This window comes from Diplodia seriata (genome assembly GCF_021436955.1).
Source record: "Diplodia seriata strain FDS-637 chromosome Unknown scaffold_5, whole genome shotgun sequence".
Taxonomy (NCBI): Eukaryota; Fungi; Ascomycota; class Dothideomycetes; order Botryosphaeriales; family Botryosphaeriaceae; genus Diplodia; species Diplodia seriata.
In genome coordinates, this window is record NW_027117312.1 from 132,826 (window position 1) to 153,019 (window position 20,194).

Below are 20,194 nucleotides of genomic sequence, written 5' to 3' on the forward strand. Positions count from 1 at the left end.
CTTTTGCCTCTCGCGTCTACTGCATCGACATTCAACCCATATTGCTACCGGACTAATCCCCCAAGATGCTCGGCGACGCTCAATTGGATGCCTGCGAGTCTCAGGTCCGGTCGTTCCACATGATGAACGGCCAGTACTACGAGACGCTGCAGGAGATCCTGCGCAAGTACGAGAGCCTGGTCGAGGACTATCGCACGCTCCGCAGCGACTACGAAGAGGAGAAGGAGAACCGCGAGAAGTACAAGCGCCAAGCCCGCGGCCAAGAGAAGAACCCGTTCGTCCTGCTTCTCGTCGATGGTGATGGCTACACGTTCAAAGACCATCTGATCAAAAGCTCGCGTGACGGCGGCGTCAGTGCTGCCCAGCTTCTGAGCAACGAGATGCGCGACCGTCTGCGCAAAATCGGTTCTCTCGACCACTGCCGCATCGTCGTCCGCATCTACTCCAACTTTGCCTCCGTTTCTCATGCGCTGAGCCGCCAGGGTCTTGCTGGTCCTCATGCCCGCTCCATCGCCCCTCTCGCTGCCGCCTTTACCGGCTCCAAGAGCTTCTTCGATTATGTTGATGCTGGCGAAAGCAGCGATTGCGTCGCCATCAAGGTGGAAGGTCGGTTGTCTTGTGCAACCCTCTCGACTGAAACATGCATGGCTGACTCCCCGAGCAGAAACGTTCCGACTCTTTGCCGAGGCCGGCCAGTGCAAGCACATTTTCTTTGCTGGCTGCCATGACGCTCGCTACGTGCCTCTTCTCAGTCCCCACTTGGGCAAGGCCGACAAGATCACTCTCATAAAGGCCCCCGCCCACCAGCCCGAGTATCATTCCCTTGGCCTCCCGGTCGTGAGCTTCTCCTCAGTCTTCCGTGACTCGCCAATGGCCGGTTGGAATCCTGGCACCACTACCATCAAAGGCACTGTCAACAAGCCGACCATAGTTCCACCGGAGCCGGTCAATGGCACCCTGCAACAGCGCAGTGACTCGTCCCGACCTAACGGCGCTGCTTCTTTGAACGAGCTAAGCGGACCCAATAGTCTCGACGAAGAGCTAGCTGGGCCCAAGCCGTGCGCTATGTTTGTGCGCAAGAGAACATGCAGATATGGCAAAAACTGCAAATTCAGCCACCCCCTGGACGGCTCCGATTCCCCTCAGGTGCCTCAGATCAAGACGAAGAGCAAGGAAACTTGGCGAGATAGTAATGCATTCGCCGATGATTGGGGGAACAACGCGCCTGAGCCATCTTACGGAGATGATTGGGGTGCAAGCTCGAAAAAGCCGGCCGACTCAGCCGAGGACTGGAGCAGAGGCCCCAAGCCGAGGCAGGTCTCTGTCATCCAGTCCAAATTTGCTGGAGACTGGAGAGAAGGTTCAAGGCCTTCGAGTGCCGCTTTCGCCGAGGATTGGGGCAATGTACCCCAGCAAGGCTCCCGCAATGGATCCATCTCCAACAACAGTCTCCCTTCTCGCGCCCAGAAGCCAGGGTCAATATCGGAACTCAGCATGGGTTCCCGGCATCAAGAAGAAACGAAGCCACACCCGGCTGAAGCTCTCCGAAGCAAATGGGTCTCGGATACTCCATGGCAGCCCAAGGTCAAGGACACCATGTCCCCTCCTGAACGACCTGAGCCGAAGAAATTCAACAGCGCTTTCACCACTGCAGCGGACCTTCCTCGCCCAACACCAGAGACTGAAGGAAATATTCCGATCAACAAATATGGTGACCGTCTTGACTTCTACCTTCCCCGCCCCACCGCGGAAGAGTATGCCGCATATCATTCCACTATCAAGGAGCCTGGAAGGAAACCCTGTAATGAATATCAACTCCGCGGTCACTGCCCCTCTTTTGCCTCGGGTCGTGACTGCGAGTACGATCACAACCCGCTCAGCTCGGAGCTCTTCCACGTTCTAAAGGTCATTGTGCAAGGCTACCCTTGCCCAAAGCAAGGCGAATGTCGCAAGTCTGATTGCTACAACGGACACGTCTGTCAGCGCCCGGGTTGTCGAGGTGGACCCCCGTGCAAGTTCAAGAACGACTACCGCGCACACAACCTGGATCCCAAGGTTGCCGAGTGGGTGTCTGCCATCGACATAGCAGAGCGTGAGGCCGATGATGCAGCCAGTGTCACCATGGGCGATGAAGTGTCCGAGGCCGTACCTAGGCCAGCTTCTACAGCTCCTCGCGAGATCAAGTCCGAGGCGCTCAAGGTCGAAGCGGAGGAATGGCACCCGGAGTCGGCGGCGTGGAACCCCGATGCCGCGGACTGGAAACCCGAAAATGCTACCACCACGGCCACCTCAAGCTTCGATCTGAACAAGGGAACCTGGCAGCCGGGTGTCGCTAGCTGGAACCCGAACGCACCAGTCTGGAAATCTGGTGATATTGATCGAAGCGATATCGACAGCGACTCGGATAGCATCGCGCCCCAGCCTGAGAAAGAAATCCTAGACCTCGGTGCCGACGATAGCGCGGCCACAAGCATCTTCTCACCCAAGGCGCGCGACGGCCGATTCGACAGCGTCATCCAGACCGTCGCCGCCCCGCTGCCAGACCATGCCAAGCCCCTCGTAGACACCTCGACGGCGCAAACCAACGGAGCCGCCTCCAACGGCACCGAGTCGTCGGCGGCGAAACAGAAACAGCAACAGCAGCTGCCGGAAACGAACTTGATGGACGACGACTGGGGCAACCCGCCGGATGGCGCGGGCATGACCTTTGCCGAGACGGCCGAGCCGGTCAACTTCGATGATGACTGGGGAAGCGCCCCGCCCGGCGTCGACAATCCGACGCTCGAAGATGAGGTTGTGGATTTCGCCGACGACTGGGGGCCCAGCAACAACACGGCGGCGAGGAAGCCTATGGCTCCGCGCCAACAGAACCACGGTGGCCATATGAACGATAATCAGTCACGGCCGGTGTGGTGAGTATGCTCGCTTCGGATCGATCTCCTTTTTCCTATTACCTTCACAAGGAATACCTTTGGTAACATCGTATTTTAACTCAACGATAGGCCATCTGAGTTTGAGAAGCAGCAGAAGCAGAAGGGGTATGACCACCTCGAGTGGGTTCGAACAGTCGACTAGACTTTTCACGCAAACGCAAAATTTCAAATCCCGGAGATCATCGGCATCCTCGGGAGCAGAACCGAACGAAAATATGACCAAAATCCACATTTTTCCTTCAACAGCCGACCCCTTCGGACTGGCTCAATCCAAAATCAAATACAAAACTCGACAAATTATAACCAACACAGAATTTGATGAGATAAAGAGGAGTGGAGAGAGGAGACGCCGCTACATTTGCGAAGTGGTCGCCGTTAAACGGGACCTCCTTCGAACTGGCTCACCGGACCCCACTCCTTCGGACTGGTCCACACAGTCCATTACAATTTCTCCGCCCGATCTTTCTGCGATTCCACACCGAATTTTATTACCTTACAACCGCACGGGAAGGAAAAACAGGAAGAGAGAGCGAGAGACATTAAAAACCCCGAGAGGGAAACTCCGATCTTCGGGAAGAAGACGAGGAAAATTTGAGAGGGGAAGAGCAGCTGGAATTCGCTACCATCGACTTTCGCACCGAGACCACACCCTTAACGTACAGTCGTTTTGCACTGTCCCCTCTTTTCCGAGTCCCTTCTGACGGATTTCGCTGCTCAACTTACCGCACACAATCCTTACCGAAATTGATTAAGATAGACGGACCGACGAGTCGCCCGCATTTGTTGGATTTACGATGCTCGACGATCTTTTTTCTATCGTTTTTAGATTTTTTTTTTATTTCTCCCCTTTTCCAACAAGTCTGTAGCCCACACCACCAACGAGCCTTCTTTTGAGAGAAAACCCGTGGTATGAAAGGGGGAAAAAACGAAAAAGAAGGACATCTACTAGCTAGCTACTATGAGACGTAGGGAAAGGGGAAATAAAAAAAATAAAGACTGATCTTACACTACCTACGCGCTCGGAATCGCAATCATCCATCGACAGTTGTGCATCGTAGGCGCTCAATGGTTGGAGGAGCGAACGAATGAGAGCGACGAACGTGTTGTTGTTGCTGTCATTGTCAAAAAAGTCCGTCTTGGCACACACACATGAATTAAAACGAGGGCCCCCGCTATAACGAACGACGACGACGACGACGACGAAGGCGGGAAACCAAGTGACAGGGCAAGGAGTCAGTCAGCCAGATGGCCGGCGGTGAGTGGTGGTGGTGGTTGGTGGTTGGTGGGCAGAAGAGGAGAACGACGGGATGGCATAGGTAACACGGCACGACCGCGCGCCAAAGCTGAGTCGCGATGATGATGAATCAGCGCCGTTCCTGGTCGACTGGATATGCAATAGCCCGTCCCATCGTCGTCTATAATGGACGAACGACACTATGCATTGCGAGGCTGATGGGGAAAAAAAGTGGACGTGGGATTCTTGATTGTTCAGGGAGGGCTGCGCTACCTGTCTGCCTGCTTGCCTGTCTGCCTTGCATCTGCAGGTGCGAGACAATGATATTCTATTCCTGGCAGGGTGAGAGAGAGAGCAAACACGAGGAGGAAGGCTGTCACAAGGGAGATCAGAAGAGCCGAGCGTGACACGTGCCGTGACGAACTGTCATGGGCCGCCCGGGGCCGTCGGGCCGCTCCTGTCGATATTGGCCAATAATGTCCATCGAACGCGCGATGACGATGGAAGAGGAGGAGGGAAAGCAGGGCAGCAGTGAGTGAGTGAGTGAGTGAGTGAGTGAGTTGGGCCGAAGGTGACACGCGACGAGCTTGTTCGCCGCGCGGTGAGTCAGCAAGGTTGCCGACGCAAAACGCGGCATAGTAGCCGGTCGGTGGTGCTCTTCTCTCTCGCGTTGCTATTTTTTGTTTCCCCCCCCGCTGCCCACCACCGGACGGCACAGTCGCATCGCTTCCCGGCCCCCGGGCGGCGGACTGACCGGGAGCCGAAGCAAGCAAGCAGCACTTACCCCTCACTCGACGCAAATACGAGGGTAGAGGCGATACTTCCCTCATCCATCCCGGTTAGGGCAGCGAGTGCGGGGGAGGAGCGGGAGGGCGACTGTATAAGGAACCGGGCGGAGGGACTATCGACGGGAGGAGGAGGGTGCTCGTATATAGCAGGAAGCGAAAGGCATGGAAACAAGGAAAGGTGAGCGGTGGCTGCACGGAAGGATACGGACGGGAGGGGACGGGAGTCGACACGTCCGATTCAGGAGGTTCGGCTGGCAGGAAGGATTCCAGCGATAAAATGATGACGATGATGGTTCTAGGGTGTTCTTCCTGCCCACATCGAGCCTCATCGACATGTATTCCCTGATGCGGGACGCCACCATCCGACTTTTGTTTCTCTTCTCCTTGCTCGCATGCGTACCTGGCGAAATGGCGCATTCGGCGTCGAGAAGAAACTTCTTTGTGACTCTCTCTCCACTCCGAGTTCGGCAGTTGTGTCACGGTGAGTCCACTTGATCACGGCAATGGGCGAAAGTTTACCCTTTGGTCATGCACATGGCAAGAGAAACCATGGTTCGGCAGCGGCCAATGAGAAGGTTTGACAGAGAGCAGAATTGGTACGCTGTTCTCGATGCAGGCAGACACAGAGACGGACAGCTTGGGTCCCATTGTGCAGGCGGAGAAGGTGCAGTTGTGAGATTAAACTGCGCTGATCGTGCTAGCGCAGCGTGGAGATGGTCACATCGAGCCGTGCGTCTCCAGTTTTGACCGGGCCAGGCACGACGACTCGATCGCCAACGGCCCGTCTGTTGAGCGGGCAGCCACCGACGTGTGATGCGGGCCCAGCCCTCGACGTGCCCGCCAACCGCGAGGCGTGGTGCCTGAGAGGAGCAGCCCAGCGGACGCAGGAACGCAACGCGGAGGGGATAGCTGAGCTGGCGGAGTGCTGCCCGCGGGCGGATGGCGCGACGCCCGGCTTGGATGGCTTTTGTCGAGTCTTTTTCGCTTGCGGTGGCGGGTCGTGGGCGGGCGACGGAAGCAGAAAGTGGTCGCGAAGTCTCGGCTGCTGCTGTGGAAGCCACGACCAGCCTGCACGCAATCGGGATCCCCAATCATCGACCCGCGTCCCGCCTGGCCTGGTGCCACCCATGCCGCTGCGTGCACGCACACACTCGGCCCTGCTGACAGCGCAGATGGAGGCCTTTCGCCAGGCCATGCACGAGCTGCAGCCTGCGGTGTGGGGTGACCTGAACAATGCCCAAAAGTAGCGGCCGCCGGCTGCCGTTGCGCTTGCGGGCGCGCCGGCCAGGCCTTCCGCCCGCAAACAATCCAGCGCTGAGACAGCCCGTGCCAGCCACCGCCCAGTGCAGCCCGAGCAGACGGTTGCCCGCCCCGCCAGCACGCGAATCCTCCAGGTCGCCCGCCCGCCGCCAATGACGCGATGCGCCCCGACGCCAAGGCCCCAGAGGTCCCAGAGCCCTCAGAGGGGCAGAGGCCCAGACCTCCACGAGGACGCCCGCCGCTTGCAGAGCCCGTCTCCAGATGCATTGACGGCTGTCTCGCCGGCTGTCGAGTGCTTCGCGCGTCGACTGTGCGCGGCGAAGCAGGATCCGGGCCAGGGCCAGGTCTCGGGCGGCCAATATTTGTTTTGCTGGACGGCTGGTCGGTGAGTGGTGAGAGCAGAGGCATCCCGGTGCCTGCCCAGCATCTCCTGTTGAGCCGGCTGCATTAGCTCCCCCGCTTGCATGCCCTACCGCACCACAACGCCGACACCACGCCGTGCCAGATCGGCCTCCTATACGAGATGCAGCCTCCGGGAATGCTCCACCTCTCAGGAGAGTCGGATGAGGTCACTGCCGTTAAGCTTCTGCCGAACATGCAACCCTACCCAAAGCGGATCGAGCAGAGCCTGCAGCATATAGCGAGCCTCCTCCTGCCTCCCACGGAATAAATCAAGAAGCCAGCCCCGTGCTCTGCTCCTCCAGCCCCCCACAGCAGCTCGCTCGCTACGGTTGCTTGAAGCTCTCGTTATATACCGACCAGCCCGTCGCTATCCACCACTCACCACACTCGGCCCATCATGCGCGCCTCTCTCGCCCTCCTCGCCCTTCTGGGCTCCGCTCACGCCTGGGACAAGTCCTGGTCCAAGGACCATACCCAGTGGAACACCACCACTGTCCCCAGCACCGAGACCTCGACTCTGGTCACCTACGTGACTACCACCGTCTGTCCCATCACCACCACTTCGGAGCAAACCACCTACACCACCTTGACCACCTCTACTCTCACCGTCACTTCGTGCAAAGGGCCTTGCACCTATACTCCGGCACCACCACCCTCCTCCACTTATGTTCCGCCTCCTCCGTCCTCCATCCCATCGTCCATCTACACCCCACCGCCCAGTAGCTACACTCCTCCCTACACGCCCTCTACTTCGAAGACCAAGGTCACCCCTCCGCCTCCTCCGCCTCCATCCTCGGCCCCTCCGGTCTACCCCAACAGCACCATTATAATCCCGAGCACTTACACGGAGCACACGACCACTTACACCACCATCTGCCCCATCACTTCTTCGACCGTCTCTACCACAACTTCCACCGCCGTCGTTACTGTTCCTTGCCCCAAGTGCACCGGCGGTAGCACCACCACCGAGACCGTCACCACCTTCACAACCACTTGCCCGGTGACAACCTCGGCGACTTCGTACATCACCAGCGTCATCACCCACCCTACCACGAAGCCCACTCTTCCGCCGTCGTCCATTCCCGAGACGACCACTCTTCCGCCGTCGTCCATTCCCGAGACGACCCCTCTTCCGCCGTCGTCCGTTCCTGAGACGACCCCTCTTCCTCCCCCAGAGACGACTTCCAAGACGCACCCGGTTCCGCCTCCATCTTCCATTCCTGAGACGACTCCTCTCCCTCCGCCCGAGACTACGACCACCAGCAAGATCGTTACGCCTTCGCCTTCGACCATCTACCAGACGACCACCCTTACCAAATCGTGTGAGAAGTGCTCCTCTGGCACCACTCTCATCAGCACTGTCGTTCCTGTGCCTCCGACGTCCGAGGCGCCCGTGCCCTCTTCCCCCGCGCCCAGCATTCCCGTCACGTCTGAAGTCTCCGCGCCGCCGCCACCGGTCGAGACTTCTCCTACTACCTACACTCCGCCGCCACCGGTCGAGACTTCTCCTACCACCTACGCTCCGCCGCCACCGGTCGAGACGTCTCCTACCACCTACGCCCCGCCGCCACCGGTCGAGACTTCTCCTACTACATACGCTCCTCCTCCCGTCGAGACTTCTCCTACCACCTACGCCCCTCCTCCTGTCGAGACTTCTCCTACTACCTACGCTCCTCCTCCCGTTACGTCTGAGGTCTCCGCCCCGCCGCCTCCGGTCGAGACTTCCCCCACTACATACGCTCCTCCTCCGGTCGAGACTCCCCCCACTACATACGCCCCTCCTCCGGTCGAGACTTCCCCTACGACTGCCGCCCCGCCGCCAGTCGAGACTTCTACTACTGCCGTCCCGCCGCCAGTCGAGACTTCTCCCACTACATACGCTCCTCCTCCGGTCGAGACTTCTCCTACCACTGCCGCCCCGCCGCCAGTCGAGACTTCTCCCACTACATACGCCCCACCGCCAGTCGAAACATCCCCTACCACTGCTGCCCCGCCGCCCGTCGAGACGTCTCCCACGCCAGTCACGCCCGTGCCCAGCTCGCCAGCGGCCAGCTCGCCTGCTTCCAGCACGACCGCCACCGCCCCGCCCCAATTCACGGGGGGCGCAGCGGCTCAGAACGGCAAGCCGCCAGCGGTGGTGGCGCTCATGGCCGGTGTCGCCGCCGTCTTCGCCCTCTTCTAAACCTTCGATGTGGAACTGTGGTAGTACCACAACAGTTTTAATTTTCAGGACTGTTCCTCCTTGTGACGACGAACAAACATGAGATCGCTTTTTTTTAATGTGCCCGACACTTGAAAAACATACCATACCATACGTGTCGAAGGCCTATCACGTTCTTTTTACGACGCTTAACGACCAAGACACCAAAACGGGAAATGGGACGGAGGAGGTGTTTTATTATCCGGATTATCAAGGGGGGGGGGGGGGGGGGGGGGGGGGGGAGAGATGATGGAGGCGATGGATGGCCTACGTCGATGGTGGGAGGAGAGAGGTATATGTAGTGGTGGCTAGATCTTTCTTACTTTTTTGTATTCACAAACCGACTCGCCCGGACCGTTGGAGGTTAACCAACGAACGGGGTGTTGATCGTACGGCCTCTCTGCTGCACGTAGGATTGTGGATCCTCATGTAGCTTGGTCGCTTATAATGTTGATCGATTGACGGCTCTGTCGAAAACACATCTACTTCCCGATGCTTCCGCCTAATGTCGCCGTTTGCCTTTCCACGACGCATTTTCCTACATCTGTGTGCGCCTGTTCGCAGACGCCCGACCACACGGGAAAAGAAGTGGTCTGACATGGCCGTGTGGCAAGTAGACAGGAGGCGCGCGTGCGAGCCACCAGCCAGCGAGCAAGTAAGTACCTAGGTGCATCAGCTCATCCGATCTCTCCACCTTCCCCTACCACCTATCTCCTACTTACCTTATTTTCTCCCCGCCTCGCATTTTCTCCATTCTACGGTCCCGTACGTGACGCAACATAACATGCGTAAGCCGCCGAACCCAACCCAACCCAACCCAACCTCCTCCCTCCCTCCCGCCCCGCAGCACCCGCATAAACGCCACCGCAGACAAACCCCCGCAGATCGCATCATGCTGGCTGCCTGCCCAATGCAAGCCACCCTACCGGGCGGTGAACAAGGTTGCGGCTTGCAGTAGTAGTAGTAGTAGTAGTAAACGAACATCCATGCAGTCAGCGTCGCGTCGCGTCGCACAGCCTGTACAGATAAAGAGAGGGGGGCCGGGCAGGGAAGGTAGGTAGACAAGCGGGGGGCCTTGAAAAAAAAAACGCAAAAACCGGACGAAAACCATCGCAGAGCCCTAAGTGCGACAAACGGCTTGTTATGTATGTATGCGCGGGGTCGGTCGGGTCGAGCGAGAAGAGCCTTGGATCACCACCACCGCCGCCATCATCATCATCATCATCGTTGGCGAATTCGGCAAGGCGATGTGAACGAACTGCATTCTCACTGCTAGCAACATTCACGCTTATAGAAGAAAGAAAAAAGACAGAAACAGGAACAAGAACAAAAACAAAAGCAAACCTCCATTGGGCGCGGCGACACTACACCACCGTAGATGTGTTTACAATGTGTACGACTCTATGAACATGCATGCAGCAGCAAACCCTTAATTACGAAGAGTCTTAGTGAGACGACAAAATATCGAACAGTACCCATGCCTACTTGGTAATAATGGATTCAGCCCCACAAGACGAAAATGCCATGTAAGAGTAAAAAGTAGATATAGACGACCCCTCACAAATATTCGAACAGCACTCACCTACTCCCATCAGAGAAGGACCAACCCCATCCTCTCCGCCCCAGCAAACCACTCATCCCCACAGGAAAACGTACCCAACCTTTCGTAACATCGTTCGCCTTCCAACCCCTTCCCATCATCCATCCGCCCTTTCCCACCGCCCTTCGGAGACGACGACGACGACGACAACGACAACGACGACGAAGACGGGACGAGCACCAACCCCGCAATCCACGAGCCTTCGCACCTCGCGACACCCAAGCACAAAACGCTCGCCTCGAAAGTCGCGGCGCCCACCTTCTCCACATCCCCGTCCTCACCCAGCCGCGCCCTGCGGACGCTGTTACCGTCGCCATCATCGTCCGCGGCAGCGGCGACGAGCAGCGAGTCGGGTACCATCTCGACGGAACCGCCACCCTCGCCGTCCGCGCGCTTCAAACAATACCTCAGCTCCCCCCGGCTCTCGCCATCATCATCGCCCGTTTTCGCAACCAGCGTGACGGCAACTCCGCCACCGGTACCACCACCACCACCGCCCAAAACCGGTCCGGCGAGCCGGATCCACGCCTCGGATACGGCACCGAGCGGGTTCCTCCCGGCAGGTTTTGCTACTACCTCGCGGATCTCGACCAACGATGCAAAGCACTCGGAGGAAGAAGGCGTCGACGACACGGCGGCACCGGCGCCGCCCATCCCAACACCACCACCACCACCCCCGTCGGCCCCCTCTCCCCACCCCTCTTCCTCGTCCTCGTCCTCCTCGTCCTCCTCCGCCGCCCCAAACAACCCCCCCTCGACCCACTCATACCCCACCGGGCCGTCGACGCTCGCCCACGACCAACTCGGCGCGCGCCAGACCGCCGGCACGGGCCTCAACCCCCCCATCTCGTGCTCATCACCACCGTCACCGTCCCCACCACCCCCCGACGTCGTCCCCGGCGCCGGCCTCGCCTTGCACCACAGCAACCCCCCGACCAACCCCTCCCTCCACAACCCCGCAACATACCCCCCATCTCCTCCTCCACGCATCTCCTGCCCCTCCCCCTCCTCCCCCTCCTCCGCCGCCGCCGCCTCCGCCTCCGCCTCCGCCTCCGCCAACGCCCCTGCCATCCCACTAACCGCCTCCAGCTTATCCCGCGGAAAACTCAGCTTCCGCGCCGAGTACGCGGCGACGATGGCGTGCCACGCACTCCTCCTCTTCCTCCTCCTCTTCTGCTGCTGCTGCCGACTCCTCCTGCTCGTCGTCGTCGTCGTCGTCGTCGTTGCTGCGTGAATGAGCCGCGGGAGCAGGCCGATGGACGACGTGGTGGTGTGGGGTTGTTGTGATGGTCGGCGTTGGCACTCGCAGCGCAATCCGCGCGGGCCGCGGCATTCGAAGACGAGCTCGTGCGCGGTGTAGTGCAGGATGCGCGCGGAGAGGACGTGTTCCTGCAGGGCCCAGGCGCGGTGGCGGAGGGGGCCGGCAGGGGGGGTGGACGACGTTATCGTGGAGGATCCGGAGGAGGAGGAGGAGGAGGAGGAACAGGGGGAAGGATGGTGATGGGGTATCGTGCGCGCGCGGAGCTTGTAGACCTTCTTCGCGCGCGGCGAGGCGCGGTAGGTGAGGGTGCGGACGAGGCGGCGGGGGGGACGGGCGGTAGTGGTAGTAGTAGAAGGGGAGGAGGAAGAAGAAGAAGAAGGAGAAGAAGAAGAATCGAAGATGCCGGCGTCGCTGTCGGCGGCGGCGGTGGCGGCGACGGTGACGTGCGCGTGCGCGTAGATGGCGCCCATCCGCGCCGACTCGGTCTCCCAGTCGGCGCCGCTGTCTTGCACGATGCAGAGCGCGTCGATCCAGAGGTAGCGGAGCCCCAGCGCGCGGGCGATGGCGACGGCGTCGCGGAAGGTCGCCGGGAGCGCGGAGAGGGAGATGTGGCGCTTGCGCGAGGCCAGGTTGGCGGCGGTCGTGGTGCACGAAGGGCCGCTGCGCCCCCAGCAGTGGCTGAGGGTCATGTGTTTGACGGGTTTGCTGGCGGGGGGAGGCTCGTGGAGATGGATGGCGGACGTGGAGTCGGGGTCTTCGCCTAGGTCGATGAGCCGCTTTGGGACGAAAGCGCCGCGGGGACGACAGTGTGGGTGGTGATTGATGCAGTCTTCTATGGCGCGCCGGGCAAACTCGAAGGAGTCATCCGAGTCGGAATACTTTGGGACGGACTGCCCGTATCCGAGGGTCGGCCATGGCAAGGGTTTGTCTGGTAATGCTCATTGGCAGTACGGTTACTCATGATTGCTCAACGGGAAGCGTGTAATGCATTGCAGTTGAAGCGTCCGCATTTGAACCAACTTACTGTACGGCGCATATATTTCTATGTTTTCACCTTTGCCTACGTCGGGTCGCACCTCGAGCCGCAGAGGGGCGCACTCGACCAGATCCAACAGCAGTCGCGGCTTCGTCTTCCGCCAGCTCTCAAAGTGGGCGTCCAGCGCCTGGGCAACCACAGAACAGCGCGGGCAATTCTGCTCGGAGCGCTTCAGCCGCACAGGGTCAACGCGGAGACTGAGGCGGGCGATGGAGCGACTGGTGTTGTCCTGATCATGGAAGGTGGCGGGATGGCTGCGCGGATCCAGATTGTTGCACAGCTTGCAGACCCTGCCGTGCTGTTGGCGGGCCAGGGCAGGCTTATCTGGCATATGTAGATATGGCGTCAGCAGGGCTTGGCTGCGAGCTTGTTGGACGAGGCGGTAGGTAGTGCGATGGTCAGGCAGCGAGGGGCGGAGGTTGCGCCGCGGGGTCTCGACTGTGTCGCGTGCACGGACAGCGTTGGTGGCGGCACAACCATGGTGGTTTGCATGCTCATTGACCGCGATTTGCACTCGCCGCTGCGATTTCCATGTGGGAAAGATGAAAATCTCGCCGACCCCAAGTGGAGCCTACCATATTGCGCTCTGTGGGGTTGGGGCCGGGCGCATGCACCAGTGATGTCACGATGAGAGAGATAGCAAACCGCCCGCTCTTACATCATACATCATGGCGACGGGAATGCTGCCCGTACCTGCCTATATGAACCCGCCGAGCCTTGCTCAAGCTCGTAACTTCTACACACACCTCTCGAGCAACGTCTTCGACTCATCCGCCTCACCTGCATCCAACTCCAGACACTTCACTCAACTTCCATCCTCCAACAACAACCATGTCTGCCACCACCAACGAAGACGCCGTCAAGTCCGTCTCCAACCAGGAGGGACAAATCGGCTCCCACGTTCCCCCGTCCGAGCCTCTCGAGAAGGGCGGCGTAAGTCACTCACTCCTCCCACCCCACTCCCCCGAAAACGACCAACCACATCACCACCTCCCTCCCCTCCCTTCCGCCTCCACCATGACTTCCCACTCCACCCCCATCCCCCACGCCAAGACGACCCCAAACTAACCCCCACCACCACCAGCACAAACCCGGCGTCCTCGCCAGCGACGCGGACAAAGCCAGCGAATTCCACCTCCAAACCCTCCCCGCCGGCAGCGCGCCCGCCTCCTCCACTTACGCGCCCAACACGACGTCGTCGATCCCGCCCGGCTCGACCGCCGCCAGTGACACGCTGCCTGGCGCGACCTCTGCCTCCGTGCACACGGGGCTCGGGCACCCGGGCTCGGGCCAAACGTCGTCGGAGCTGCATCACGACGGCAGCCACGGGCGCGCGAGGCAGGGCGCCGGGTTGGAGGGCGTGGGGGCGACGACGGATCAGAGCACCGTGAACCCCAAGGACCCTGGTTTCGCCAGCCAGCGCGCGTTGGGGAAGGATGTTGCGGAGACGGGGGCGCGGGGAACCGTTGGCGGGCCGCCGGCCGAGGAGAGGCTGCCCGAAGGCGCGCAGACGGTGGCGAGTGAGGCGCCCAAGGACCGGTCGACCAGCGGGGTTGCGTCGCTGCCGGCTGGGTCGAGGCAGTAGATTTTGATTTTCTGACGACGACGACTCTTCTTTTTTTTGTTCGTATGCCTTGGCGTGCTTCTTCTCTTTTTGGAGGGGTGGGCGCTGGTTTGCCCGCCGCCCGACTTTTATACGATACTCGAGCTTTTCCGCTGAGGGGGGGATGATGCGTGCATGCTGCGGTAAAGGCAGCATGGAGGGGTTTTGCTCCCTTCTGGACGAAAAGAGATCATCATGAACGACGAATGTTCAACAAAAAAAAGTATCCACCATCTTCACTGAACCGTGATGGATTATGCTGTGTAGCATGTCACAGCAGATGACAACAGATTCGAGCCCGGACGTGGATGTGAGTTTTGAATGCGTCCAGATGTTAGATTCAGCTGCCTATGTAGGTATGTGCAGTGTCTCTGTACCGGTAGGCTCATCTGTTCTGGAACCCGTTGTGATGTCAGCTTGGAACACCATTGATGGTTGTGCCAGATTAACAACAACAGCAACAACAACAACAACATCTTACCTATACACACGTTCGCGCCATGTCCTACGATATCAGTGTGGTGCGTGATCGCCGGTACAACAACGGATCCTCAACGCGCCTGTGTACACAACAACACTGTCCATACATGCCCTAATCTCTCGCCCAACGAACGAACATACACATGAACTAGTAGTACCCGTACCCGTACCCGCAACGAACAAAACTCCAACCCTTCTGCTCAGCGGACATGTCTTACACCACACCACACCACACCCCCCGAGTTGAAGTGCGACGACGACGACCAGCATGGCGGATATAGCAGGAACTTGGAAGACAAGACACATCGTCCCATACATACTCCAACAAAACAAACCCCACCGCACCGCACCGCATCAATGAAAGGACAGAGAAAGAATGAAGAAAGGGGGAAGAAAAAAAAAGGACCCACGTGCCGCGCAGCAGGGAAAAACAAACATCGGTCTAAATCTCTCTTTTCTCTGCTGAATGCACGTCATCTCTTCGAATTCTTAGTTTCCTTCGCGCCGTTCAAGCTCAGAGTGTCCTGTAGCCCCGGATAAGGGGAAGGTTATTAGGAGACCTTTCTGAGAAAGGGATGGCCATATGTGTGTGGATTTTGGGTGTACGAAAACCAAAAAAAGGAAAACGGTATAGTGATTGCATTTTTCATGAGGGGGAGGAAAAGAAAAAAGAGAAAGGCATGATGGGACAACATGGGAAGCGCGCAGTAGTAACCAAACGGTCATGTGTCAATGCCAAGTCCCGTGTCTGATGCTGCTGCTGTTGTCCTTTTCGTATCCTCCACTGACCGATCCCTCATTCGCTTTACTTCCACCATCCTTCAAAAACCCCTGCCTTTTAACTCCCCCCCATCGCGAACAGCGTCGATGCGTAAATACATGGATGAGAGAAAGGATTGAAACAAGGCCCTCCCTTCCCTTCCGCCTTCTACTCCCCCGTCCAGGAAAGATGGGTGGTGCTTGGATCCCGGTGTGACTGACCGAAAAGATAATAGAAATACTTACACGGCGCTGTAACCACCTCTCGAGCCACCGCCTTGGAACGAGCTGGTGATGCGGCGGCCAAAGTCCTTGATGTGGTAGGGCAAGTCGCGGAGGGTGTCGCCGTGGGGGATGGCGTCCCAGCCGCGAGCGCCGTAGCGTTCGTAGTTGAGCCAGCTGCCGAAGATAAGGTAGGCGGCGATGCCGAGGAAGAGACTGCGGGAGAAGGTGAAAATGTCAGCGGGGAGGGGCTGAAGGTAGGGGGAGGGGGAAAAGGGAAGCACCGCGGATGCTGACTTACATGATGATCATCCAGGTGAAGAAGCCCCAGTGTTCCGACTTGCTGGGACTGGACCCGCGATCCCCTCCGTCCTCGCACGCGAACTTGGTGTACCACGTGAGCCGCAGCACGTCCAAGTCGTCCTCGCGCTTGTAGCTGACGAACTGCAGAGCCTTGCTCGTGTCCGGCTTCTCGTCGTCATCGTCATCATCGTCGTCGTCGTCATCGTCGTTGCCGTCATCCTCGTCTCCGCTCTCGTCGTCGTCCTCCTTTTTATCCTCCCTCGCGCGCAGCTTCTTCGCCAACCGCCGCCTCATCTTCTCCTCCTTCTCCTCATCCTCCTTGCCATCGTCCACCGTGTCCCGGTTGTCCAGGTCGGTCTCGGTGCCGGTGCGGTTGCGATCGCAGATGAACTCGATGAGGGCCTTCTGCTTCTGGCCCTTGCGGCTGTGGAGCGGGTACTTGCCGCCGTTGAGCTCGAGGCGGAGGCCCTCCTTCTCGGCGTCGGCGTTGGAGTCGGAGCCCTTGAGCTTCGTCCAGCGCGGGTCGAGGTGCGAGCCCGACGAGCCCGCGTAGCCGCCGGCGACGGGCACGACCTTGGTGATGGCCGACGAGTTGTCCGCCGGGTTGTAGCTCGTCGTCACGCCGCACACGCGCGTCCCCGTCGGGCACTGGTCCTTCTTGTCCACCCCCTTGACCGGCTTCAGCCCCCGGCATATGTCGACCGTGAACGTCGTGTTGAGCACCGCCGGCGGCTGCTTCTCCACCCAGTGCACCGACCGCGGCCCGCCCAGCTCGTGGAAGTCGTATGCCGTGCCGTCTACCACCACGTCCTTGCAGTCGAACATGACGCCCGACACCAGCGACGGCAGCGCCGCCGTCAGGAGCAGCGCGGCCGCGGCGGAGTTTTGTGGTCGTCGCATCGTTCTCGTGATCGTGGGCGTCGTCGGGAGTTGGTTCGCGTGTTGTCGATGGTTTCGCTCTGCGGAGCTTGTCGTTCGTTGAGAGAGCGATGGAAGCTGAGTGAGTGGTAGATGCTGAATGCTCGGGAAATATCTATGTGCGATGGGTTCCGGGGCTTGAATGGCGTAATGAGGACTGCGACTGGGTCTTGCAGGTGGTGAAGCGTGCAGTCAATGATGTAGGTTCTGTGAGACGGTGTAGGTGAGCGACTTCCCGACAGCCCGGTTCGGCCAACCGCCCTGACCGCCTGCCAAGCCCGCTCAGACGCTCCGGCAACGACGACTGTCCGAGGCGCACTCGAGACCCAGTCATTACGAAACAACCTTTGCACAAGTGCTTCTCCGCGATCTTCTTGTTATTATCTTGTTATTCATGAACTTCATGACTCGCTGCTAAATTTCTTTGCATCATTGTAAATGACACCCGCCATGTGGCATGGCTGCTTCGGGAAGCTTCTCTCGTTGCAAGCTTCACGTGCAGATGATTGCTGTTATAGTGCCCTTTCCCAGGCCTACTAAATGCGTAGCCGTGATCTCTGGTCGTTATTCCGAGCTCCGATAGGGCCCCGTTCGAGGGCAGAGTTTCCTTGATGTGTGCGGAATCCAAGCCGCGATATGTCGTCCGTTGCATTGGAAAGGTTCGAAAAGGCATGATGAGCGCGACGAAGCCTTGAAGCAATCGCCGCTCAGTACGGTCTCGATCCACGTCCCCCGCGGCCCCTGCCATACCCGCCCGAAGGCGGTCCGCCGGTCGGTATCTCGCCTCTCCTCCACTCGCCGAGCGGGACTCCTCCACTGCCCAGCCTCCCGCCGCCCTCGTATCTCGGTCCCCCGCCTCCCCTCCTCCCATACCCCCCGCCATAGCTCCGGTCCCCGTACCCGTTCTCCCCCCTCGGCGGCGGCCCGCCCCTGCTCATCCCGTACTCCCTCGCGGCCGGATACCGGCTCGCCGGCGGCGGGCCCGCGGCCACGGAGCCGTCCGCGCCGGGCGGCAGGATGCAGCACGAGACGTAGTCGCCGATGACGAAGCGCGCGTCCGCCAGCGTCTTGTCGGCGTCGCCTTCCAATTTGTCCAGCGCGCCGCCACGGCCATTAGCCGGGGCCGTAGGCGTCGTCGTCGCGGCCGCTGCGCCATCGTCCTCCTCCACGCCGGGCCCGCCGCCGCCCACGACGACGCTGCCGAGCTCCTTGCTCAGGTACCTGCCGGGGCCGCCGGGGCCACCGCCGCCAGGGCCGCCGGGACCACCACCGCCGCCGCCGCCGCCGCCGCTGCGCGTGTCCGGGAAGATCAGGCGGAAGGCCAGGCGCGTGCCGATGGCCGGGTCGGGCAGCAGCGAGGGCAGGGCGGAGACGAGCAGGTGGGTGAGCTCGCGCAGCGAGCACGTCGGCCAGGTGTAGATCTGCAGGTGCGGAGGCGGCGGCGCCGGGCTGTGCGGCGAGAACTCGTCGAGCCGGTGGAAGGCGTTGCTGCGGTAGAAGAGCTTCAGCAGGAACGGCGTCGTCGTCTGCCGGTCCACCTTGGCGGCGCCGGAACCGCTGGTGCTCATGGTTGCTTTGCTTGCTTGCTGGGGGGGCTAGCTGGTTGTTTTGTTGTTGTGCAGGCCGAATGTGCTGCGGTGGGGTTGGTTGGCCTGATGTCGCGCGTGGAGCTTGTGTAGATGCTGGTGGGCGGCGCGACAAGCCGCGTGGAGGTGCGGGCGTGTGCGAAGGTTGGAGTGCACCGGCGCAATGGCTTTGTGTTTCGCGGGAAATAATGCGCGCGCGATGGTGAAGCTCAGCTTCGACGAAGGTGCGGTGCTCCTCCGCCGCCGAGGTTTACCCGAGCTGGTGGGCTCCGTCTCTCCTCCGCTGTTCGACGGCACCGTCTCCTCATTTTCACACAACACACTGCTCGATTGGCTGCGAGCCGCCTGCCGCAAAGATGGACTTCGCCAAGCTCATGTCCGCGCAGATTGAAAAGAGCAAATCCTCCTCGACCCCCGCTGCCGACTCATCCAAAAAGTACCTGAAGCGCTCCGAGGTCGAAGCCCAGCGTCAAGAGGCTTACCTTGCCGAACAGAAGAAAGCCGAACAGGACCGCCTAGAGAAGCTTGACAAGAAGCGCAAGCTCGAGGAGGAGGAACAGGAGCGCGAGGCCGAGCGCCAGGAGAAGAAGCGTCGGCTGGCCGAGCATTCGCGAAAGCTGCGAGAGGAGGAGGAGGAGGCCGAAGAGCGCGAGCGTCGGAGGCGCCTGGGACTGCCCGAATTGCCACCGAAAGCCAAGGACGGCGAGAAGGAGGAGACGCCGTTGCGCGATGGAGAACAGGACATTCCCGACGACGAGTTGGTCGAGAAGCTACGCGCGCTCGAGGAACCCGCACGGCTGTTTGGAGAGACACACCGGCAGCGCTTGAAGCGCTACAAGAGGCTCACCGGCCAGTCCGCAGTCGCAAAGCTCTACGAGGGCCCCATCCCCACAGCCTTGGAGCCCGTGCCTGGAGGACAAATGCTGGTGGCGAGCACACTGCCAAAGGACGACGAGGGCAGGAAGTTTCTTGCGCGACAGCTCGGCTCGTACTTCAACATGGTGCTGCTGGAGTGGGAAATGGCGCTGGCTCAGCGCGAGGAGGGTGTCAAGACCAGTTTCCAGGGAAAGCAGGCATACAACTCGATGGTCCAGGCCAAGGAGAATCTGCGGCCACTGTTCCGAAAGCTCGAGAAGAACGAGGTCGACGACAGTGTGTTGGAGGCAGTGGTCGAGATTGTCAAGGCGGCGCAGGACAGGCGTTATGTGGACGCCAACGACGGGTATCTCCGTCTCAGCATCGGCAAGGCGTAGGTTCATCCTCCCTCGGTCCTATTGAAGGGTTGCTAACCTATCTCTGCAGTGCTTGGCCCATTGGTGTTACCATGGTCGGTATCCACGAGCGTTCGGCACGAGAGAAGCTACACGAAAGCGACAAGGCGACGGCGCATATTATGAGTGACGAGACAACAAGAAAATACCTTCAGAGCATCAAGCGATGCCTGAGCTTTGCGCAGACGAGATGGCCACCGCATGATCAGCTGCAACTGATGGGCTGAGGGGACTTGAAAGGTTGCAAAATATACATAGGATGGTTATTGGAGCGAATCAGATTGAAGATTGCATTGTGTGAATTGAGCAGAAGTAGTGGCTATGTGAAGGAGTCGAGC

At 59.8% G+C, this 20,194-nt stretch overlaps 5 protein-coding genes across 5 annotated transcripts; 4 read left to right on the forward strand and 1 right to left on the reverse strand.

Annotated features, from left to right (window-relative positions):
- Positions 1 to 65: 65 nt before the first annotated feature.
- Positions 66 to 3,075, forward strand: SLS55_005056 (uncharacterized protein; the record flags this gene model as incomplete). Its single annotated transcript, XM_066776507.1, has 3 exons — positions 66 to 606; positions 665 to 2,912; positions 3,003 to 3,075. The coding sequence occupies 3 exons, from the start codon at positions 66 to 68 to the stop codon at positions 3,073 to 3,075; spliced, it is 2,862 nt and encodes a 953-aa protein (XP_066632349.1).
- A 3,939-nt stretch (positions 3,076 to 7,014) lies between these two features.
- Positions 7,015 to 8,799, forward strand: SLS55_005057 (uncharacterized protein; the record flags this gene model as incomplete). Its single annotated transcript, XM_066776508.1, has 1 exon — positions 7,015 to 8,799. The coding sequence occupies one exon, from the start codon at positions 7,015 to 7,017 to the stop codon at positions 8,797 to 8,799; it is 1,785 nt and encodes a 594-aa protein (XP_066632350.1).
- Positions 8,800 to 13,545: 4,746 nt separating this feature from the next.
- SLS55_005058 (uncharacterized protein) lies at positions 13,546 to 14,299 on the forward strand (the record flags this gene model as incomplete). Its single annotated transcript, XM_066776509.1, has 2 exons — positions 13,546 to 13,647; positions 13,799 to 14,299. The coding sequence occupies 2 exons, from the start codon at positions 13,546 to 13,548 to the stop codon at positions 14,297 to 14,299; spliced, it is 603 nt and encodes a 200-aa protein (XP_066632351.1).
- A 1,499-nt stretch (positions 14,300 to 15,798) lies between these two features.
- On the reverse strand, positions 15,799 to 16,981 carry ATG27 (type II membrane protein; the record flags this gene model as incomplete). The annotated part of the gene is made up of 2 exons (XM_066776510.1): positions 15,799 to 15,994; positions 16,080 to 16,981. 2 exons carry the CDS (start codon positions 16,979 to 16,981, stop codon positions 15,799 to 15,801), a joined length of 1,098 nt encoding a protein of 365 aa, XP_066632352.1.
- Positions 16,982 to 18,941: 1,960 nt separating this feature from the next.
- Positions 18,942 to 19,838, forward strand: SLS55_005060 (uncharacterized protein; the record flags this gene model as incomplete). The annotated part of the gene is made up of 1 exon (XM_066776511.1): positions 18,942 to 19,838. The coding sequence occupies one exon, from the start codon at positions 18,942 to 18,944 to the stop codon at positions 19,836 to 19,838; it is 897 nt and encodes a 298-aa protein (XP_066632353.1).
- Between the last annotated feature and the right edge of the window lie 356 nt (positions 19,839 to 20,194).